Raw genomic sequence first — 22468 nt, forward strand, 5'->3', positions numbered from 1 at the left:
TCTTGAAACAGGAATAAGGGTGATAGAACCCTCACAAGACTGTCCCAGTGGTTCCCTTGTCACAGCACAAATTATAATACATTAATAGAACTTACAGTAAGAAAAAACAGGTGGAAGGAGACATTTTTAGTCTCACAGTGAAGTCACATTTAGCTTTTGGGAGAGGACTGAGTGCTGGTAATGAAGGAGGGCATCATACAGCCTCCGATGCAGGGTTTGGAGGTACAGGTCATCCACTAGTCATTGCTGCTCAGTGTCATACTAGGGGGTTGGTGAGGGGAGTCTTGTCTCACCTTGCTCTCTGTCCCGTGAAACACAGCATGGTGACAGTATGCAGAGCAGAAGTACACTGTGCTGGAAGGGTGGAAAGGAAACTCAAGTGCCAAAGTTCCCCCTATGTTTAGGCTCTATGATAATGTTGGGAAAATAGAGCAGATCACAGAAGAGAGGAGCATGCTTTCAGGCATATGTACTCTTCTGCTGTGCTGAAGAGCAACAGATGTCCCATGTGTGAAGGAAAATGTCATATTAACACATGACCCCTATAGCAATGTCCTTCCATTGTGAGAGGTTGGTGGGAGGGAGAGGCATTAAGAATGAGTGACACAGAACATGTATGTTCTGTATGTCTTTTTAATTTTTTTTTTTACAATGCATGCATTGACTTGAGTGACTCAGATTCTGTCACTGAGCCTGGTTATTTTCTTGCTAACATGGTGGCATGTCGCCATGCTCAGTGGCAACCTGGGGGAAAAAACTGTACTAACTGAGCATAAGATCAGGCCCATTCTCTCCCGGCAGATTTATGAATTTATGCCTATGGGCAACAAAGCCATGAGGTGTGCACCTCAAATGTTTGGCCATATCCAGGCCTGGCACTTTGGCTTGCCTTAGGCTGACCTTGTTAAAGCTCCCTTCATGTGCAATCCCTCATGGCAATGGATATTTCCCAGCCATTTCTAATTCAGCCACAAGGCCTGAATTGCTCAAATTGAGTGTTCATATTGAGGCCCAGAAATGTATTAAGCTAATTATTCTTTGAAATCCCCCCAACCCCCTCCTGCTTTTCCCTTCCTTTGGCACCGGCCTTCAGATCATTCCCCAGAGAAGTGCAGCTTTAAGTAGGCAATTACTTGTGATTCATAGGGTTTATTAGGAGTGAGAGAAGGCCAACCATGTCTGGCCTTTCTTGCCTCTCAAATGGGAAGAGAAGTTTCCTCCAGCAAGCCAGACATACATCTCCATTACCTGTGACTGCTGTGGTGCTAATGGATGCCCTTTCCTCTTCTCAAGGGGAAGAAAACAGGTCAACAGCTGTGTGAAATCCTTAATTCCTCTGGATTGTCAGTTAGCTCGACCTGATAACAAATGTGAATGTCTCAGACATCAGCAAACACTAAATGGCTGGGCTACATCAAGGAGAGAGAGACAGAGACCATGTGCTACCAAGCAAGGGTGGGAAAGGGCAATTCTCTATGGGAATGCTGCTTCTGCCTTTGCTAGCCTTCTCAAGCATCCTTTGGACCAGTCCTTGGTCCTTATTACCCCAGCCACAAGACACTGTAGGACTCCCCTTGCTTTGGACAGGGCTGGATGGCCCTGGACCACATGCAGAACCCATCCCTGCACACCTGGTATGAGCTGGAGCACAGACTGGGTTGGGACTACTCTCACTTCCTATCTTATTCTGCTCCTTAATGCTTTAGCCCTTTGGGAAGACTGAGATAATGGCCTGCAAAAAGCTGGTGATGATTTTGCAAGGTACTGGCAGCTTGCATCTTTCCTTTAGACTTTTAGAAGGATCTCTCCTCTTAGTAGTTATTAAAGTCTGCCTTTTTGGGAACTGTCCTTGCGTGAGATAACTGGCCTTTTACTTCAGATCAGCAATGACATCTTATCTTGGCCTCTAATAAGATCAGAGCTTAAGAATTTCATGTTTTCAGAATGGCTGTCACCTCCTTGGAAACCTCAGATAATTATAAGGCTCTTCCTTCTGCTTTATTTTGCATTTTGCTATTATCATGTCCCTCAGATAGCTGTGTCTGACCCTCCCATTTGTTCCTCTTTCCCTCCCAACACAATCAGCTCTACGCTTTGATTAACCAGACCATTATATTAAGTGCTCATGGTCAGTTGTCGATAGTAACTGCCTGAGTGGGACTTTTGCAGGTTATTTGTTTAATTTTCATTTATTTGTATGAACCTTTCTTCTGAAGGGAAGGGCCAAGGGATAACTCAGTCTCTTTCCAGGGAGGCCGACTTTGAAGAGATGTGGCAGGAGTGCTGATTTTATGGTGGTATTTAAAATGGTAATTTCAGAAAGGACAAAGAACCCCAGCAAAACCCTTCTGCTTGCTACTCAGCATCTCTTTTTGTCCCTGTATTCCTCTTTCCTGACACATCAAACTCTGGGGATAAGCAGACACCTTTTTAATCCAAAAGCCTACTGGCAGGTTGTGTATTGCTATTGTGATGAGCCTGAATCACTTATAAATGTGTGGGTGATTTTCAGCACCAGTTCTGCAGACCCTTTCTGGGAGGGCAGCAGAGCAAGAATTAGGCCAATGTTTTTTTAAATTAGGCAAACAGAAAACAGAAGCCTACCTTATATTTTAGCAAAAGGCAAAGGGTTCTTGCTTCTTTTCCAGCAATGGAAATATGATAGGATGTGTCCCCCTTCCAGAAATGGCAGCCTCCCACCCAAGGCAGCAGGATTCCCAGACCTCTTGCTCCCTGACGTGGTGGGGTGCCAGTGGGCAAGGCTTTCAGTATTCACTTCCGCAGCCAGGAGACCAGTGCAGGGACTGGCTGGCTGAGGTCATGTTGTTCCTCTCTTTCTGTCATCTCCCAAGGTCATACATAGCATCTTCCCCCACTTCCAGGAAAGTTAGTATTGGAAAGATGCCAGAGATGATTTACACCTCTCACAGCTGTCATTCCAGGCTTTCTCTTGTACCTAGATCACTTACTGATAGTTTTATCTGCAACTTGCGTAGTGTTACAAAAAAGGAAAAGAAGTAAGTGCATGACATGACATGACTCTGCAAGCTGAGGCTCATGCCTTGGTCTCAGTTTGACTACAAAAAGCAGTCTGCACTTAAACTCAGATCTTCTGTGAACTCAGTCTTTCATCCTGTGAGTACTGGGCCAGCAAGGCAGGTTGAGGGGCAGGTGGTATCTGTCTGGAGATAAGGATGCAGTCAGTAAAACTCATCCTTTGGATCTGCTAATGAGCTCATACCACATGAATGATGTAGTGAATTCTCTGTTAATTCAGGGCTGATTTTACCCGTCCTCCCAGTCATGCACTTCATCTTTTTTTTGGCTTTTCCATGTGTGCACACATACATATAAACACTTCAGTCTGCACTTGCAGTCTGTCCTGTGAAGTGCCAACAATGTAGAGTTTAGCTCATAGTTTAGCCCAAATCTCAGTAAAGGTAATTGGAGTTCAACCTTCATTTTTCTTCAATCACATCATCCACCATCAACTTCGCACTGTCCCCCTTGTCCTCCATCAGTTACTCACTGGAAACAAGTCATCTAACATTCTCTTGTAGCATGTTAGTGAAGGTCCAGTTGCAGAGGAAGGGTGAGGGGATTACCAGGAAGTATAAATACTAGACTACAGAAGAGAAGTTGCTGTACATACTTGCTTTGTTGAAGCGTGTTGAGATACAGCCTAGCTGTGTGTGTATGTATTTACATGTGTGTTTGTTGTTAGCAGCTCAGGGAGGAGTAAATCCTCCTTCTACTTGTTCTTAATATCTTGTCTCAATGTTTAAAATCTGAATTTTTTTATCTTTCAAAAATGAAAGTATTTCTTTTCTTGGGTAGTTTTCATTTCACTGCTGGCTGACACCTGAAAAACTCAGATATCAGAAAGGAAGACACTTTGGAATTCATAGTTCTCTTTAGAAGATACTGAACAAAACCAGCCTCCATTAACTTCTATGGAAGCTGATATGTATCGCTAGCTCCTATGATCAAGCCAACATTTCACGCATTTAAAATTTAACTTTTCTTTCCCTTTTCTGACTGGTTTCTCCTTTCCCTGAAAGTATTTCCTAAGGTGACTAAGGAGGGGAAGGAACATTAATAACACTTTGAGACAAGGGATGGTGCTTGACATTACCAGAACACTGCCAAGCAGGAACACTGTATTTGCAGTGATGAGCTGGCCCCAAAGGCCATCAGAAGTGATTCTGCAAGGGAAGGGCACCTCCAGGCTCCAGCTTGCAGGGCTGCTGCTCTAGGAAGGGGCATGATCATGTTACAGCTATGAGGAAGCTCACAGTACTGGTGCTTTAGCTAGCCATGCCCAAATTGGGGCCATCTGTTGAAATCAAGGGCACATCAGTGCAGGCAAAAGCTAATTCAGTGTTAAAAGTTCTTCTGACAATGATTGCAAACTAATCCGGTGTAAGAGAAAGCCATCAGAAGTCAATTAACAAAAAAGAACCTCTCCTGTCTGTCTTTCAGATCGAAATGCTAGAGCACAAATATGGAGGTCACCTGGTATCTCGCAGGGCAGCCTGCACCATCCAGACTGCTTTCCGGCAGTACCAGCTCAGCAAGAACTTTGAGAAGATCCGCAACTCACTGCTGGAGAGCCGCATGCCACGCCGCATCTCTCTGAGGAAAGTCCGGGTCCAGAACTCAGAGAGCTTCTCCACTGAGAAAGCCCTGGTGGAGGGGTACAACTTTGTGGGCATCCCATTGGTAAGGTCCCCATCTTTGCCAGCCACCATCAGTGGGGCGCTGACTGAGCTGGAGGACTCCTTCACGGAACAAGTTCAGTCCCTGGCCAAGTCTATTGATGATGCCCTCAGCACCTGGAGCCTGAAGACCATGTGCTCCCTGCAAGATGGGGGCTCGTACCAGATAAGGGAGACCTTCAGTGCCAGCTCAATGCAGCCAAACCAAGACTTAGAAGCTGAGGTGCAGGACAAGGAGAAGGAGGAAGGGCTCTTGCCAGATACCCTACCCAAGAGCAGCAGCACTCTCATGATGGCTTTTCGAGATGTCACAGTCCAGATTGACAACCAGAACATCTCTGTCTCATCGTCTACCTCGGTGTCCATGGCAAACTGCCTCAGCAGCAATGCCCAGGCTGAGCTTTCTCAAGCTAGCAAGGCTGAAGAAAGCCCAGGAGAAGGGGAGGGAGAAGCCAGTGAACAACCAGCTGCCCCAGAGAGCCTACCTGAGTCCAGCGCTCTCCAGAACAGCCACACTTTCACCGAGGTGAATGTCAGTACTAATGGCACAGGAGAGAGCAGTGCTGAGCCTGGGCAGATGGCAGTGCAGAAGCTCCAGTTTGATGCCAGCAACGAGACAGGGCAAAGCAAAGGCTCTGAGTCTGAGAATGCAGACAACTCAGAGCAGCTGAGCAGCAGCAGTACTTCTACTTCAGCCAAGTCAGCCTCTGAGGTGTCCTCAAAAGAAGCACTGCAGGCCATGATCCTCAGCCTCCCAAGGTACCACTGCGAGAACCCAGCTAGCTGCAAGTCCCCCACACTTTCCACAGACACCATGAGGAAGCGTCTTTACCGCATCGGGCTGAACCTCTTTAATATGTAAGTGATTCTTTCTCTTTTGTGTTTCCCAGCTTATTTCATACCTCACAGGAACAGGTGATGGTAGTATCTTGGTCTGGATCCATCTCCAGGGAAGTTCTTTCATAGTCAAGGGCATTACTCTCTGGGTATGCAATGCAGACCACAGGCTGGTTGCCCAGAAGCTTTTCCTTAAAGTTCCCCAAGTGCTGGCCTGATCTTTTGCCCAAAAGAGGAACAAGCCAAGTGCCCCATGAGTAGTGCCCATGGTCTCCTGAATTCTAAACCTTCAGTCTCAGTTGCTGTCCATTTGGCATCCACCAGCCTAGCCTGGGATCTGGGCTTCTGCTCCACTTTGTTGTAAAGGAACAAGTGTAGCTGGGGATGTAAACACATGTGCTGGTTTGGTTGAAAGCAAGGTAATTTTCTTCAGGCAGTTAGAAACTTTTCTTTGCATAGCTAGCACAGTCGTTGTTTGGATGAGGTTTGAGAACAAGAAGATAACACCCTGGCACAGAATTAATATTTTTCTTCAAGTAACTTTCCCCCGTTTTGGAACTGGAACAAAGAGAATGTAAGAACGTACTGTTATCTTTGTTGTCTGGGAGCCAAGGTCTTTTTCAGTGCTCTGTCTGCAGGTGTGAGGCAGCTGGGAAGGGGGACATGGACGGGACAGACCTTGACTGGCATCCAGACTGATCAATGAGAATATTCCATGCCATTAACATCATGCTCCACACTTAAGAAGAGTAGGGTTTTCCAGCTAGGGAGAAGGAGATCCATTTAAATTCTGCTCCGTTTCAGTTGAATCTGGTTCTGGAATTCCTTAGTTTGGCCTTTTGCTGTTCTGCTGTTTTGCAGTGGGTCTCTAGGCCTTTCTGCCTTTTTAGCTTTTTCTCTCTTCCCCTGGGATCAGCTGTTTGGGACGAGGTTGCTCTCTCCCTGGGTCTGTCTGCTTGGTCCGAACAGAGTTTGTGAGGAATTGCATTGAGTATCTTTCATTTTATATTCTATTTTCCATTTTATATATATTAGTAGTAGAAGTGGCTTTTTAATAATATTTTGTTATTTTATTAAGCTTTATTTATCTCAGTCCATAAGTTTCTCCCTTCCCTTTCAATTCTGTCCCTGATTTGGGAGTGAGCAAACTTCTATTGTGGTCTTGATTGCTAGCTGGGGCTAAACTGTGACAGCCCAGCCCTGGTTACTTAATGTGGAGCATTTCCAAGTAAAGAGAGAGAGACAAGGATAGAGCTGAGCTTAGCTAGCCTGATACGACTGCTCTGGCTGTCACTTTCCTTCTGGTATTTGGGTAGATTTTCACTTGACAGACCAGGTTTAGTCTCTCATACATCTGAGTCTGATATTCTATGAAAAGTTTGCAGGTGTGAAAGCAAAAGCAGGGCAGTCCAGAGATTACCGTCAGAAGAGGTTAACTCGAGGGGTCATGTATAGTCTATTTTGGATTGACAGAAAGCAGCTGAGCTCTTATAAGGAGCTTTAGATTTTCTCATTGCCTTTTGATGAGAGTTTTCTCATCAAAGCAAGCCATAAGAATTGGGTTTTGCTCCATCATCACACTCCCAATCTTATGCTGTCTTGGTTTCCATTTGAGTCCCTGATGAAGATGCTGGGGATTTAACACACCCATACTAGAAGTATGTTTTGTCACACATTAGCGTGGACCTTCTGGTGAGTGTAAGGACTGAAGGTTACATATTCCTAGGCAGAAGTTTTGCACAGACAAGACAGTGCACAGGATTTATGTATGTGGAGGATGTGGACTGTAAGAGGCAGGAACCTGGAAGAGAGGTTCTTAGAGCTGGGCTCAGAGCACACCCAGAACAGAAGTGATGTTAGAGCAGATAAATTTGAGACTCTTACAGAACTGAGGAGCACATTTTACAAGCTCGGAGATCGTGTTGTGAACAGGTGGGTCCATGTATATATATATCAAAGTCAGGCTCCAGGTGCACTCTGATTTGCCTAGTGAACACAAGCAGGCAAAGGTAGGCACCAGACACAGAGGAGGTTGATTGTGATATAGTTCCAGGTCCACACAGACGTTCTGGTGTTTGTGTTGGGACAGGTGTACTTCTGGAGGGGGATGTGGGGCTCACGTCTCTGCTGCTCTGTGTTTCAGTATTCTCAGCTGTGCTCAGCAGGAGTCCCTCCACCACGTGTGTTTTCCTTTGGTTCCTGCACGGTTGACGTGAGCACTGATGCGGAGATAAAGCAGGAGTGAAAATGCTTTTTCCCAGCCTCTCCTCTTCCCCCGATCTGCCTGACACACATTCATGTGACAGATTAGCAGCACCAGGTCCATTTTGAGGAAGCAGCTCTGCCATTCTCCTTCATTCAGTGACCTGAGTTCACTGCATCTTGCAGGTCTCTGTGGAATAGACTTACTGTGGAGCTCTGAAACACAACTTCCTAGCCAGGCCTTCCCTGCTCCCTTGAAACTACCTGCTGAAATAATGTGTGGTAGCCTGCAAGGCTGTTTTTTTGACAAAATGTTGGAGGACAGGGAGGGAGGGAACTGACCTGTTAGCTCTGAGGAGTGAAGTCTTTGTTTTATTCTCTAAGTGGGATCTAAAGGACACAGGGCTCCCCTTGTGACACTGCAGTGCACTTCCATCCAAGGGGCTGGGAAGGCCCTTCAGCTTTCTGCAGTTACTTGCTTGGTGGTTTCCATGTCAATTTCTAACAAGGAGCCAGTTTGCCATTGTGGGGTTTGTGGTGTGGGCACCAACCCACAGGGCACGGAGCTGAGGCCGTGCATGCGTGGGCGCACGTTTCTTTTACTGATCGCTTCCCTGGACCAAGAGCTGAAAGCCTCCAGTTGCCAGCAGCATCTGCCATAGCCTAGTCGGCCTTGCGTTGCCTTTTCAGAAAGCAGCGCTCCAGCTCTGAGCAGGCCCCTGGGAACATGTCGATGCTGTGCTGCTGTGGCACTTTCCTCATCCCCGCTCCACGGTGAGGGGGTGGCATCCTTGGAACGGAGAGTGCATCATTATGCAGCGCTGCTGTAATAACTCCGTGTGTGTGGGCAGCTGGCTGCGTGGGCAGAGGGAAAGCCAGCAGGACGTGAGGAATCCCACAGCATTTGCTGGCTGTGCTTAACACCCCTGCAACTAAAGAAAATAGGAGGGACCAGGCTCAGGAGAGATGGAAGTGGAGTTGTCTGCTGCACATCTGGGTAAAAGCCACATGCTGCAGTACGTGGGGTACATCTGCAGGTGTTCAGTGGCAGAGATGCTGTATTGCTATCAGGATTTTGTGGGGAGCAAATTGAATCCTGGGAAAAAATCAGGAAAGACTGCTGTTATTGGAAGAACAGTATGTGCAATGATGTTTGAATTGCAGTCGGTGCAGTGCAGAAGGATTGTCACAGCTGGACTGTTTTATCTTACATCCTCTTGCATTGTATGTTCCACCTCTATTTAAATCTGCACATCCACGCCACTGTATGAGCTGCATTGTTCTGGCCATATTCAGCTTCCAGGTCCTCTGGAATCTGAAGTCTGTACATTGGCTTTGGGGTCACACCAGTGTAGCTGAGATCATCCTTGTGCTGTAAACACCATACTGTCCCTTGCCAAATACCAAAGTATACAGATGGAGGCGCATTTTGTGAATCTCTGTTACTTAGCTTGGCTTTGGCCCTGACCATATGACCTTTTACTTAGCAGAGCACTTTGCCTGTGCTCTTTAAAGGTGAACCAAGAGATCCGTGTGATAATACAGAAGGTGCATTGTTGCTTTTCCCCAAAGAAGGCCTGGGTTTTTCAATATCAGATCTAGAAGCTCTCCTGGTCATGAATTTAATGGGCTGACTTTTTCTCCCAGCCACTCTCCCCAGGGATGCCACACTGCCTAGTATATTTTCTTTGTGACATTGCAGAGTAAGCAGAACTATTTCAAGCCTATCTACTTTTTGTATACGCATGAGGCCCCTGTAAGGAGCAGGCCATTCTCCTGAATGCTGATCCCCTTATAGCTAGACATATGTTGCTCACCCACATCCTTCACCACCTGACAGTGTCACAGTCTGTGCCTGTGCATATCATGTATTCACATGCTCTGAGATTTCATCCTATCCTTTCCTCACCCCAGGAAACTGCCTGAGCAAGCTAACTCCTTAAGCCTTGACAAAGATCCTTGAATTTGGGTTAATGATGGGAGCATAGCATTCTGTCATGAAGAAGCTACCCTCTTACCTCTCCCCACTCACCAGTTCAGACAGCCAAAGGAATGTGAAAATCTTCCTGGCATTGCACGAATTTGCTCAGCAGCAGTGCATCGTGACAGACCCCCTTCAGTGGTGCAGATTGAAATATAGGAAGAAAACCTCCTGCATGACACACACGTGCACACACATTCCTGTCTGTATGATGGGGCAGGCACTACACAAGCTCACAGCTGCTCCCAGGATGCATAGAAGCATGTGTGCTTATATGAGACATAAGGAGAAAGCCAAAATATTTAGAATCATAGAATAGTTTGGGTTGGAAGGGACCTTCCGAGGTCATCTAGTCCAACCCCCTGCCATGAGCAGGGCCATCTTCAACCAGATCAGGTTGCTCAGAGCCCCGTCCAACCCGGCCTTGAATGTCTCCAGGGATGGGGCATCTACCACCTCTCTGGGCAACCTGGGCCAGTGTTTCACCACCCTCGTTGTAAAAAATCTCTTCCTCATGTCTAGCCTGAATGTGCCCTCCCTTAGTTTAAAACTCCTTGTCCTATCACAACAGGCCCTGCTAAAAACATATGCAGACACATGGGCTCTGATGAACACATATGGCACGAGAGAAATCTACATGTACAGGACATAGACTAGCACAAATGTGTGCTTGTTGAGACATGTGCACTACCCCCCAAAGAGCTGCATGTGCAGGCACAGACACTGCAGAAAATCACTCCCACAACCATGCAGTCAGGCCCACTCAGCATCATGCCTGTTCTCAGAGAGGACTCAGAGCCACAGAGGGAGAAAAACCCTCTGTCTGGGAGCAGCACGCGGCTCTTTCCCAGCTCTGACAAGGCATTCTCCAGGTGCATGCTCTCATCCACCCACACACAGAGATTTCTGCCTGAGGAGGTAAATCAATAGAGAAAGGAAGAACAACACAGTTAAGGGTGGGGGAAGTGGGGGAACTGGAGGAAGAGATAAGCAAATCTGAGCATGGGATTTCTGTTCAGGCAGCCAGCACCAGGCTCAGGTGAGGAAGGTAGAAAGTGTCGCTCAACACTGAGGACTAAAAATGTATGAACGAGAGAATTTTTGTTTGTTTGTTTGTTTGTTTCTGGTTTTGTTTGTGTTTTGTGTTGTTGTTGTTGTTTACAGAAAAAGTGCCCACCTTTGTTTATCCCCCTTTCTGTCTTGAACCTCATTTGCCCATGGGCTGTGGCAGCAAGGTCTTGTCACGGTCATGTTTTTATCTTTGTTTTTCTCTATAGGAGCTGCAACCGCAGCTTTCCTAAAGCAAAGAGTCATGTACCCAGCCCTCACCCTTGGTCTTTGGGGACAGCTTTCTGTGGGTTGCATTTGGAGCAGCTGAACCTACTTATATTTCCTGTGCTGTCTGCATGGGACACACACAGTCCAATCGTGTCCTCATAGGGCCCCTAAGCAAACCAAGCTGGGACAGGGAGGATACAAGAGTGTTTGACTCTGGAGGAGATGGATACCAGAAGAGAGTCACTGATGAGACTGGTACTGTACAGCAGGATCCCTCATGGCAGTGGGATGGCACTTGTGATTGCCAGGTGACAGCAGGTGCTGTTCAAATGACACAGCAGGTCCCATGGCATTCTTTTGTCCTCAGCGGCAACTGGGGGGACTCCCCCAAGTCACTTTTCCCTGCCCTCACCAAGTCCCATCCCTGCCAAACACATGAACTCCTGGGAGCCCATGCACATACTGAGAACTGCATTGCTGCAAACTATGAGGTGACCCGGAGGCAATAATGCCTCAAAGGCATCACATGCAAACTCACCATGTCTCTGTCCTTCCCTTTCAGAAACCCAGACAAAGGGATCCAGTTTCTGATCTCCCGAGGCTTCATACCGGACACCCCCATTGGAGTGGCACACTTCTTGCTCCAGCGGAAAGGCCTCAGCCGCCAAATGATTGGGGAGTTCCTGGGCAACAGCAAGAAGCAGTTCAACAGGGACGTCCTGGAGTAAGTGTGGAAACCTCTTCTCCTCCTCCTTGCATTGCCAGCCCACTCCATCCCACGCTGCACCAGCATGCACCCCATCCTCCATGCCCCTCCACCTCCACTCTGCAGGAACTTCACCATTCCCACTCCCTATCTGGCACCTCTCAATGCATTTCCCAGCAGTGTGCTTTGCCCTTAATATCAGCAGCCCTTTCACTTCAGTCTCTTCTCAGAGGGCCTGCAATCATCTAGCAGGAGCTCAGCACCATTGGGTGATAAAATTAGTGATGCTAGGACGTTTTGTGGCTGGGAAACTCTGTGACTGGGGTCTCACCCCATCCAGTTAAAGCACCTCTGATGCTTTCTGGGAAGTACAGAGAGTCAGAGGAGGAAAAAAATCTACTCCTTGCTGTGAGACCAGCAGGGAGCAGTGAATGCTGACTCCATACCTGCTTCTCTTTTTGTCCAGTTTTGAGACAGGTGACCTTTTCAGATTGTCCAACTGGACTATGGGGATAGTGAGAGGGGAACTGGTCCTGTTTGTGGTAATGAAGAGGCCTGTGTGAGGAAGCACGCTAAGTAAGGGTTTCTCATTACCACTGCAGTCACAGAGCACTGAGGAACATCCTCACTATAAAAAACTTCAGTGAGCTGAGCTGTCCCTTTTCTGAACAAGATCTCGGGTTTCTTCCCTGCTTCTGTTCAGCGGCTGCTTTTGCTGGGTTGTTCCCTTCAGTTGTCTCACCATGACCCTCTCCTGGTCACACAAGCCATGCATCTCTCAGCCTACACCTCTCTCCTCTTTCAAGTCTTGCAATTTGGGCTGCAAAATCCTGTGGATACGTGAGATCTATAGTACCTCAACATGTGCTTGTTGCTCTGCCTTCCACGTTGTAACCATTGGTAACTTGTCAGACCCCAGTGTCAGAGGAGCAGGGTATGAAGTGCTGGGAAGAAAAGCATCTTGTTGTTTTGAGCATTGTCCAAGATGACAGGCCTTCTGCAAAGATAGGCCTGAGGAACTGAGATGACCCTTCATTTCCTACTTGGTCCTCATCTACTTCAGATGAGAGAAAAGGAGAAGACACAGCTCTCTGTATGATAAACAGGGGACAGCAGGACCACAGGACAGCACCTCTCTCACTGTGAGAACTGCTACAGAGAAGGCAGAGTGATTTTGCACCAGAGTGTGAAAGCGAGGGCTGCCATGCAGGGTGATGTGACCTGTGCGGTCAGGGGGCAACAAGCTCGTTCAGATACCTGTATCAAGGGATGACCAGCACTTAACTGTGTCTTTCTTTTACTGGGCAGAAGCACAGTCCTTAGTGAGAGCTGTCTTTCCATTAGGCAAAAAGTCCTTTGCACTGTATCCTTTATTATATTCTCTCCAAAATGTTCTCTACCTCCCTTGAATTTTGCAGTGGTTTCTCTTGAACCAAGCCAAACGGAAACCCTAAATCCAATATACACACCACCACTTCTACTCCAGGGAAAAGACTGGAGTATGCCAGTTCAAGAGCCAAATCTGGGCGCAAATTTCAAAATTCTTTCTTGCTGCAATTGCTGCTGCTTATTGTTGCTGGTATCTGACCTTTGTTCCAGCTCTTTTTTTTTAATATACTGTATGGATATTGATTTGGCCAGGAACAAGACATATGTTCTCTCCAGTCTCTTCATGCTGAGAGCTGCAATTAAAAGTAATTGCCTCTTTCTCCAGCAAGCAATGTGTGGACTGCTTCCCCTGACAGATACTCTGCTGAAGTCCAAACATAGCTTCTGCTCAGACAGGGAAATATTGCAATAGCAATAGGCTGGCAATTCCTTGTCGTCCTAAATTTGGCATCATCCCTGCAAATGACCACGTTCTTCTGCCTCACATGTGACTACAAACTGTGTCAGCAGCTCCTGGGAACAGATCCTATTGCAAAGCTTGGTGTCTTTCTCCAAGCCTCAATGCCCAGGAGTTGCTATGTTGTGGTTGCCTGTTTTTGCCTCTGCATGTTGCAGGAGTGCCATAAAAGCAGGTGGCCCTACTCCAGCATGCTCACTACTCTCAATTTCCACTGCACCTGTCAATGGAACACGCCAAATGTCTGATGAAAGAGTGATCCTGCCATCCTGTTTACAGATGCAGAAGACAAGGCTCAAAGATGGGAACTGAGCTGTGGAGGCTGTGTGTATATAGGCATATCTTGGGCATGGACTGTGTGTACATGGACATATATCAAGCAATTGAGTCTTCAGGGTTCAAACCTATGTCTGATCTCTCCAGGCAAGAGATTATGTTCTTGCACTAACAATTCATGCTCTTCACAATATATTGCTGATTTGTCATCCTTAAAGACAAAGATAAAAGTAGACATAAAATATACACAAAATGTTCTAGAAAAAGAAGGAAAAAACACACGTGTTCAACTGGTTGTAACTGTACTGTCTGCAGGTACTTTCAGTTTCTTTCTGTGTCAGTTCTGATCTTGGGGATAGTAATAGTCGGTGTTTTTTGGAAGTAAATTTTAATCAACTGCTTGTGAGAGCTGGCTCTGCAATGGCTGCACACCCAGTGGTGTGCCATGCATGGAAACGAGGGATTTCCAGAAGAAATTCTGGCCCAGGATTATAATCCTGGATATTTTTCCTGTCCATGCTGCAGGAAGAAGAGGGCTGGCAGTGCAATGTAGTGTGCTGGCATTTCCAGTCGAGTATAGCCCAAGGGCTAGTCACAACTTCTTAGCTGTTTGAGTGGGAGCAAGAGACAGCTCAAAGACCTTTTGGTGTTTTAGAACTAAGACCTGATCTGGTTCTCATTCCCCATCCAACTCCAATGAAGCTAGCTCAGGAACACTGGCACAGGTTGGAAGAATGGACTTTGCAAGGGCTGTCTCGCAGTCCCCACATCTACCCACGCTTAGCAAGCCAGTGTTGGTGTATGTGACATTCCCTGGAGAGCACAAGACAGACAGGATGGCTCCTACAGTAGTTTCTGCACAATTTGCCTAATGTCACAGCCATTTTTATGGCCCAAGTGGGCAGAAGAACAAGCACTGCTAGTTTTGACAAGCTCAAATGCCCAGGGAGGGTGGCTGTGAGCAGGCAGTAGTTGTTGGACAGGCTCTGACCACCTGTAGTGAGCAAGCCTGCATGCAGGGAGAGATATGTCTGCTCTTTCACATCGCAGACCTGGCCCTGCAGCTTTCTGGGCCCATCCTCTCCCTCCCAAAAGCCACTTTAATTATTGATGCCACTTGCTGTGTTAGTTTAGCTTTTGCTTGATGTGAAAACTTGTGTTAGAATAGTGTATTGTAAGCATTGTTTCTATTGCAGCCAGGGTGAATTAACCCAACTGCATGAATAAATAATAGGACAGCTTTTAAAACATCTGCAAAAGTGTCAGCCTCCCTTGTGCACTTGGAGGCAGGGCAGAGCTGCCGAGGTCGCAAAGTCCAGACTCAGCTCTAAGTCCAGCCCTAAGTCTATACTCCACAAACTTCTCTTGGCTTCCACAGGTATTAGAGCTGTGCTGGCTGACAAGCCAACCACTGCCTGTTCCTGGAGTCAGGCAACAGCTCTCAGGAGTGCACAGTGGTATTTGGTGCTGGAAGATGATCTCTCTTTACTGCCCACCTAGTAAATGCAAAACTCCAGAGAAGAGCTACTCTGGCTGCAAAGCCTCTTATGTACATGGGCAGGGGGTTGAGTGCGGGTAGGCACAGTATGAAGCTTGAGCAGCTTGGGATGCTATTTTGCCTTCCCACACCTGCATGCCCAGCATCTAAACTCCTTGAAATTGGATTCTCCCTTCCATTTTTCTACCCCGTCTTTCAACCTTTAACTGATTTTCTTGGAACCCAGAAAAGGTTTCTGGATAACTCACAAGTAATTATATAATACACACTAGCCAGAGGAACAAGGGAGGGAGCAGGGGATTTTCAACACTATCTGGCTATAACTGGCACACATCCTTTGATAACACTAAACTGCTCAAGCCTGTCTGTTTAGGCAGATGCAGTATGTCATTTTCTCTAGCAGAAAAGGCTTCAATCTTTAAAAGTAGGATTTATCTCATCTATTGTTAGCCACCACTGAGTTTAGTGTCTTCTATCAATTTATGAATTCTTTAGTCAATGGAGAGACATAGGTCCCTCAAGAGTGTTGTTTTACTAAATGTGCTAGTTTAGGCTGGACATCTAGCTTTTAGGTATTTTATGTTACAGGGGATAAATCCCATCTGTAATCAATTTTGAGCATACCACAGTAACAACCACTCACTGTGATTCAGCATCCCACAGCAAGATCCAGCCTCTTCTCCTGGGAATCTGTTTCCACAACCTGCCCTGCAGCCAGCTGGGAGAAGTCACTGGGGACCTACCCCAGGATTTCAAAGTCTACAAGTCACAGAATCACAGAATATTAGGGGTTGGAAAGGACCTCAAAAGATCATTTAGTCCAATCCCCCTGCCGGAGCAGGAACACCTAGATGAGGTTACACAGGAATGTGTCCAGGTGGGTTTTGAATGTCTCCAGAGAAGGAGACTCCACAACCCCCCTGGGCAGCCTGTTCAGTGCTCTGTCACCCTCACTGGGAAGAAGTTTCTTCTCATGTTTAAGTGGAACCTCTTGTGTTCTCAGGGAATACAGCTGTAAAAAGGAAGCCTGGGCCATTAAAGTGCTGGTCTGGTACTGGTAGTTTTTATCAAATATTCTTGGCAAGTACTGCAGGAAAATTATTTTGTTACTTTGAAAAAGTCAGGCCCAAGGCATTAGCTCATATTTTTGATATGAGACACATCATCATTCTTGCATCCTTTCTTCATTCCTTTCTTTTGTATTACATGCTCAGATTAATTGTTTATTTATTTTTGTGCACTCTTCATGCTGTGTTTATTTGTTGCTTTTGTTCTCCTTCATTCATACCTCCCTTCACTTTAGTTCATTCTTCCCCTCCACCTGTTTCTGACTCAGGAATTACTTCCATTAATAGTTCATTCACGAACAGGATAATGTGAGCGATGCAATGAATGGAGCCAGCTGTGCTGCTGATACTGTATGGTTTGTGTTCAGGTCATGGGATTTGGAGGTGCAGAAGTGGCTGTCCTGGTGCACATGCTGTTGGAGGAGAAAGGGGCAGGGATTAATGCAGAGGAGACATTGTACTGCATAACGGGCTGGTTAGTGTTAGGTTGTAAGTTGCTGTTAGACACGCTCTCCCTGTGGGTGAGCAGCTCTCCTGTCTGTCAAGCGTGTGTTGTCTTCTCTTTCTCTTGTGGGAAGTCAAGGAGAGAAAAACTGCTCCTAGGAGTGCAAGCGCAGAGCTGAGAGCCCAGCAAAGAGACTGTCTCTCAAAGAAGTGTTAGATTCCTCTTGGACTGGCAGAACAAACTTGACAGGTTATCCCAAACTAGCCTCCTTTCCTCTGCTCACTGAGGACATTACGGAGGATCAATAGGGGATTTGTGTTACAGGAGAGTTTGAACAGCACAGTGCTGCAGCTTGTGCTGTGGAGAAATAGATAATGATTTTATGGAAACAGGACAGAGGGAAGAAAGTATTAGGCAGTTCTGACCTCCTGCTGCAAGCAGAGCTGTGGCACAGACCAAGCTTGTGAACAAGAGCAGCTCTCCCATGCTAGGCTTGCAAAAGCTGAAGCTTGAACCTGCCTAGATACCCAGGGAAACAGCGGTTTCCATATTCCCTTGTGGGGCAAGCATTTCCAGTGCTCCTTGGAGGGGAAGATGAAGGCTGGGCAGAACCCTCCCCAGCATGGCCAACGTGCCTGGAGTGGGAACAGCTCTGCTCGTTGTACAGCAGCTCTGGTGCAAGGCATGGTATACTAGGCAGTTTCTTGCTTAGGAAGAAATGGATGTCCAAATGAGTAGCCATGTGAGCTACCAACAGCCCTGGGAGGGCAAGTAGGAGCAACTCAGGCCCAGAAAAAAATACAGGTAATACATGTAAGGCATCATACCCCAGAAAGGGAAGACTGGTATGGGCTATGGTCTCTTTTGTAAAGACCACCCTCACACAAGGAGGGCATGGAGAGCAGCATTGGGACACACACCCATACCCATTAGTGCAAGGAATCAGTGAGTCCTACTCACTTTTCTTTCTGTGAGCCTCAGTTAACACATGCAGGGCAGCCTCCTCCCAAGGAGCTGAGCTCTTCCTCTGCAGTCCACCCTAAGCCTGGTTCATCTTCAGAAAGCTTGTAGGGTTAGGAAAGCTGAGAATAGGGATGTTATTTATTAGTATCGTTGTGCCTTGTGGTTTTAAACTTTCCACCTGGCTGCCTTCCCCCTTGCACCCTCCTGAGTGTGGGCTGCAGGTTCATTACAGACGCATCTAGTTGCAGCCCAGCTCCTGCTGCATTGTCACCTGAGCGGAAAAGCTGGAAAATAGGTCATTACGCTTGGGCGAGCAGATGCCAGTCCCACACGATACAGCTGCTTCTTGCCTTCACTCAACCCTTTCACCTCAAGGCTTTTTTTGCCATACTTAGCCCTGTGCTAAATCCTTGCAGCTCTGATGCCACTATGTCCACCCCATTTTGGGGGGATCTATGCCCTGAAGCCTAGGAGGCAGCATGGCTGCCACGGAGGTAAGAGATGAGCAGAACGATCCAACTAGGAGCCCACTCCTTGGTCCCCTCGCCCGTCTGCCAGGTGCCTCAGGACAGACCAAGCTCCTTGTGTACACAGGTGGCACAAGAGCCCTCAAACTCCACCACTTCATTTGTGAGACATGGTGTCAGCACTTTCCCTACTTACTTCAGCAACATGATCCAAACATCCGAAGTCCTATCTCTGCAGGTACTGGGCATCTCTAAATGCACTGTGAGCGTGGCTTGCTGCAAATCCATGGGGAGGAAGGAGTTGAAACAGGAGGAGATTTTATAAGGTGATTACTCTGCTTCTTCTTCATTATCCGTCAGGTCTCCTGGTGGTCCGGGAATAGGCACCTCATAGGCATTCTGCTGTTTGTGGGAAAATGAACTCAGCACTGGTTTTGGCACATGCTGCTGGTTTATTGCTTGGATGCAGAGAGTTATCTGCCCTCAGCTCAACCTTTGTCTCTTCCACTGGCAAATCCAGTTCTGGGGAGAGACTCCCCTCTCATGTGTGGTTATACTACCTTTTACTTTGCAGCTCTGGAGGGTGACAAGATCAATGTACTTGTCACAGTACACTTGCCAAAATATCCTATGTCATCTTCCAGGGTTTCTACCTTGAAAAGAAAATACCTCCTTGCTCTGGTTTCACAAAGAAAAGTTGCATTGCGTTTCAGGGGACCACAGTGCATTTGGAAAGCTAACCAGAGTCTGTACAGGAGTCTGAGGTCAGGTGAGGCAGCAAAACTTGCAGTCACCTAGAAAAGGAGCATGAGTATGGCAGCTCTATGGCACAAGGCTCTTTGAATTGATTTTTCTCTATTGAATTTGCTCACCAAAAAAATCAGACAACTGCGATCCACTATTCTTTCTGTATGTCTAGCAGCAAAAAGTAGCAGCCTTTCCTGATGGCTCCTCTAGGAGCTGTTCCTCAAGCCTTTGGCACAGGCTTTGTCAGATAAATCAAATGCCAGCTCACGCTGACTTTGCTTGAGTCAAACTTTCTTCCTAACCTGTCCTTTCTGCCTGGTCAACTTTTCTCAGGAAGCAGGATGGGGGTACCCTTCTTTGGGCTGAGAGACAAATGGAAGGGACTCCCAGGAGTTCATCTTAGAATTTACAAAGTAAACCTGCATCTGTCAGTCTGTGAAAGCAACTCTCAAAGGAGATGCTGAGCATAACTGATGTAGCAATCCCTGTTTGAGTTTGAAAAGAGCTATAAACAGCTGCCTTGTCCTACTTGTCCTAATAAAGGCTTGATGATTTCTGTATCAAGGGAATTGACTTTATTATTTGCGATTTGTACACAAAGGGGAGGACATGTTAGAGCAGCCTGTGTGCGAGGGAAGGATTGATCAGCGAGGGAGGGAGTGAAAGATACAGGATTTAATGCTGGTGGATTGGGGTTACTAGGGTGACCTTAGCAGGTCTCACTGATGTGTCTAAGGATTCTGCTTTCACGCGTCTGGAAGCAGACAATAACAGCAAAATCATTGGGGTCAATACTGAGAAACATCACGCATTGGAAAGGATTAAAAAAATAATAGCAAAAGTTCAACTGCAGAGGTGGTTGCAGCTGAGAACACAATAATGACTAACCAGAGAAAAACTTTTATTTCTATCAAAGATAAATTCCAAGGAGCAGAATGCCTTCATGTCAACCCAAGGGACATGCGAGTGTAAGTATGAGAAAAATAAAAATAACAAAGGAAAGAAGCAGTGGAGGAAGTTTTTGCTGTTGCCAGAAACAATATGTGTTTCTGCAGCCTGCCTCTTGGAGAGGAAAAATAGATTTCATGTAAGATTTCCTGTGAGAGCAGCCCCATTGATCCTCCGGCCTTGCTCCTCACCAGTTGTTCCTACATATTGATTATATGGAGTTTGTGCAGGGAAAGAGCCCACATTTCCTAGTTGAGGTCATAATGACTCCAGCCTTAGAAGATACTGAACACTCTGTGTTCAGCCAAGGCTCTTGGTAAGCTCTTCTGTGGGTGTTGCTCCAATTAAACAATGATATCTCAACTCTTGAATCAATAAGGGAATGGAGGAATGGAGAGACATCGCAGAGCATTTGAACCCTGTCCCTCACCCATTTGCAGTAGACTTTTATTCCAGGAGTGCTGCACATGGCATGCAACAGCATGGCTCACAAAACACTTCTCAATAGCCTACAGCAAACTACAGCACTATAGATGTGACCTACAGACACATCTCCAGTTTATCATAGAAAGGAAGAAGAAGAAACTGATGACAGTACATCCCTTTATTAGCAGAGCTAAAATTTCCAGATAATCCTAGGAAACTGAAGGATTCAGAAGAGAGCTAAACCCCACCCACCCCCCCCATTTTCCCTGTACCACTGCTCAAACAGTACCAAAACAGCCTGTCTTGGGGAAAATTTCCTCCTAACCTTAAATTTGGGGTCAGTTTATCCTTTACAATATGAGAAAGCAAACCAAACACAATATAGAGGGTCAAACAAAGGGGGAGGATGGGAGAGGACAGGGCGATAGAATTAGCATCCAAGGTATATAGAAGCAGAAAATATGAAGTCTTTGCATTCTTAATACACTTGTAATGTAAAGTTGGTACCATATGACTGAAGATTATCAAATTAGTAACTTTGTATTTAAGGAAGGCTTAAAGAAAATGGGATTTTGGCACTCTTGGATTTCTCGGTCTGTCAGATAGAATGTCAACTTTGAGAATTTATTTATGGGAAAGAATGACAGATAGGAAGGTAAATGGTACATACCAAAGCCAGTGGAGAGCAGATTAATTCAATGCCTTTCTTTGTTGAAATAACTGGTTTTCTAGACAAGGGACATACAGAAGGTAATTCTAGACTTCAACAAAGCATTTGACATGAGAAATTATTAGTTGAGAGTGGAAAAGAGATAATTAGCAGAGGAATAATAAACGGTGGAGACAGTTGGCTGATGCAGACATTAGTTCCTACATACTCTGCTGAAGTAGGAAGTTTGGTCCAAGGGAGGGTATGAGCAGAGTTTTCTGAGTCTAGTCTTTTGATTAATGCTTGCAGTAATGACCTGGACACAAAAGGTAGCAATATGCTAATCAAATATGGTGAGGCCACATGAGGAAGATGATGTGATTTCAAATGACCAAAGTAATGCAGCAAGACTAAAAGCAACTAGATTATTTGACAATACAGACAGCAAGAACTGCAGTCATAGGTTTTGGAGACTAATGGTCAGACTTTCATAAACTGGGAAACAAGAGAGGTGGCATCCCTTCTTTGGGTGTTTCAATCAGCTAGGAATTACCAGTGTGCAATGCATCGCTGTGAAAGGAAAAGTGAAACCAGATGTAGGAGGTGAAGGATTTCCAGCAGATAGCAGGGAAGCATGTCACTGAAGTATGGTGCAAATGGAAAATATTGCGTGGAATGGGTAGAAATGTACACAATGAATAGAGTTTTGGGCAGAATTAATTGGTGGGGACTTGTGGTGGGCAGTTACATGGGCAGTTTTACCCAGCCGTGATGTTACAAGCCAGCTGATGTTGCAATGTTATTTCTGTACAACAGCTTCCATTTCCTATTTTCTCTGAGCTGCCCCCGGTCTTTAAAGACATAATGAATGTTGTGGTTGAGTGGGAATGAAGAGTGGTGAAGAAGGAATGGGTTGCAAATGAGGATGTAAACTGGACAGAATGGAAGGTGAGGAGAGGACAAGTGCAGGAACAGCCGAGTGAACAGAGATAAGAGAAGGATAAACAAGTGGGTAGTGAGCAAGTGCATGTGCTGAGGGGGAGGAATGGATGATGTGTGAAGGATTACCACATGATAGGAAAGGCAGAAATAGATGGATCTATATCAATATTGGTATTGATATAGCTGTCTAAATATTTATATCAATATAGATGTCTAGATATCTGTATCTATATAGATACAGATAAATATCAATACATACATATACTTTCTCTGTACGTGTATGTGTAAATGTATATGCTGTATATGGTATGATATTTTATGGATATGATATTATATGATACATATATTGTGGTGTATATACACATATGCACGCATTTATGTGTGTATATGTATATATATATATGGCTAGGCACAAGAATTGCTCACCTGCTGTAGAATGCAGGAATCACTTGTCTGAAATTACTGCCCATTT

The 22468-nt window shown here is 46.0% G+C and overlaps 1 protein-coding gene across 6 annotated transcripts in view; it reads left to right on the forward strand.

Moving 5' to 3' along the window:
• IQSEC3 (IQ motif and Sec7 domain ArfGEF 3) overlaps positions 1 to 22468 on the forward strand; it is a 106312-nt gene that overhangs the window by 65800 nt on the left and 18044 nt on the right. For all 6 annotated transcript variants that reach the window (XM_065035449.1, XM_065035457.1, XM_065035466.1 and 3 more), the window contains 2 exons: positions 4483 to 5576; positions 11579 to 11740. In XM_065035449.1, the coding sequence (XP_064891521.1) occupies positions 4483 to 5576; positions 11579 to 11740 (1256 nt within the window). The remainder of the gene's footprint in view (positions 1 to 4482; positions 5577 to 11578; positions 11741 to 22468) is intronic.

The sequence above is a fragment of the Columba livia genome, chromosome 1 (assembly GCF_036013475.1).
Source record: "Columba livia isolate bColLiv1 breed racing homer chromosome 1, bColLiv1.pat.W.v2, whole genome shotgun sequence".
In the NCBI taxonomy this organism is placed as follows: domain Eukaryota; kingdom Metazoa; phylum Chordata; class Aves; order Columbiformes; family Columbidae; genus Columba; species Columba livia.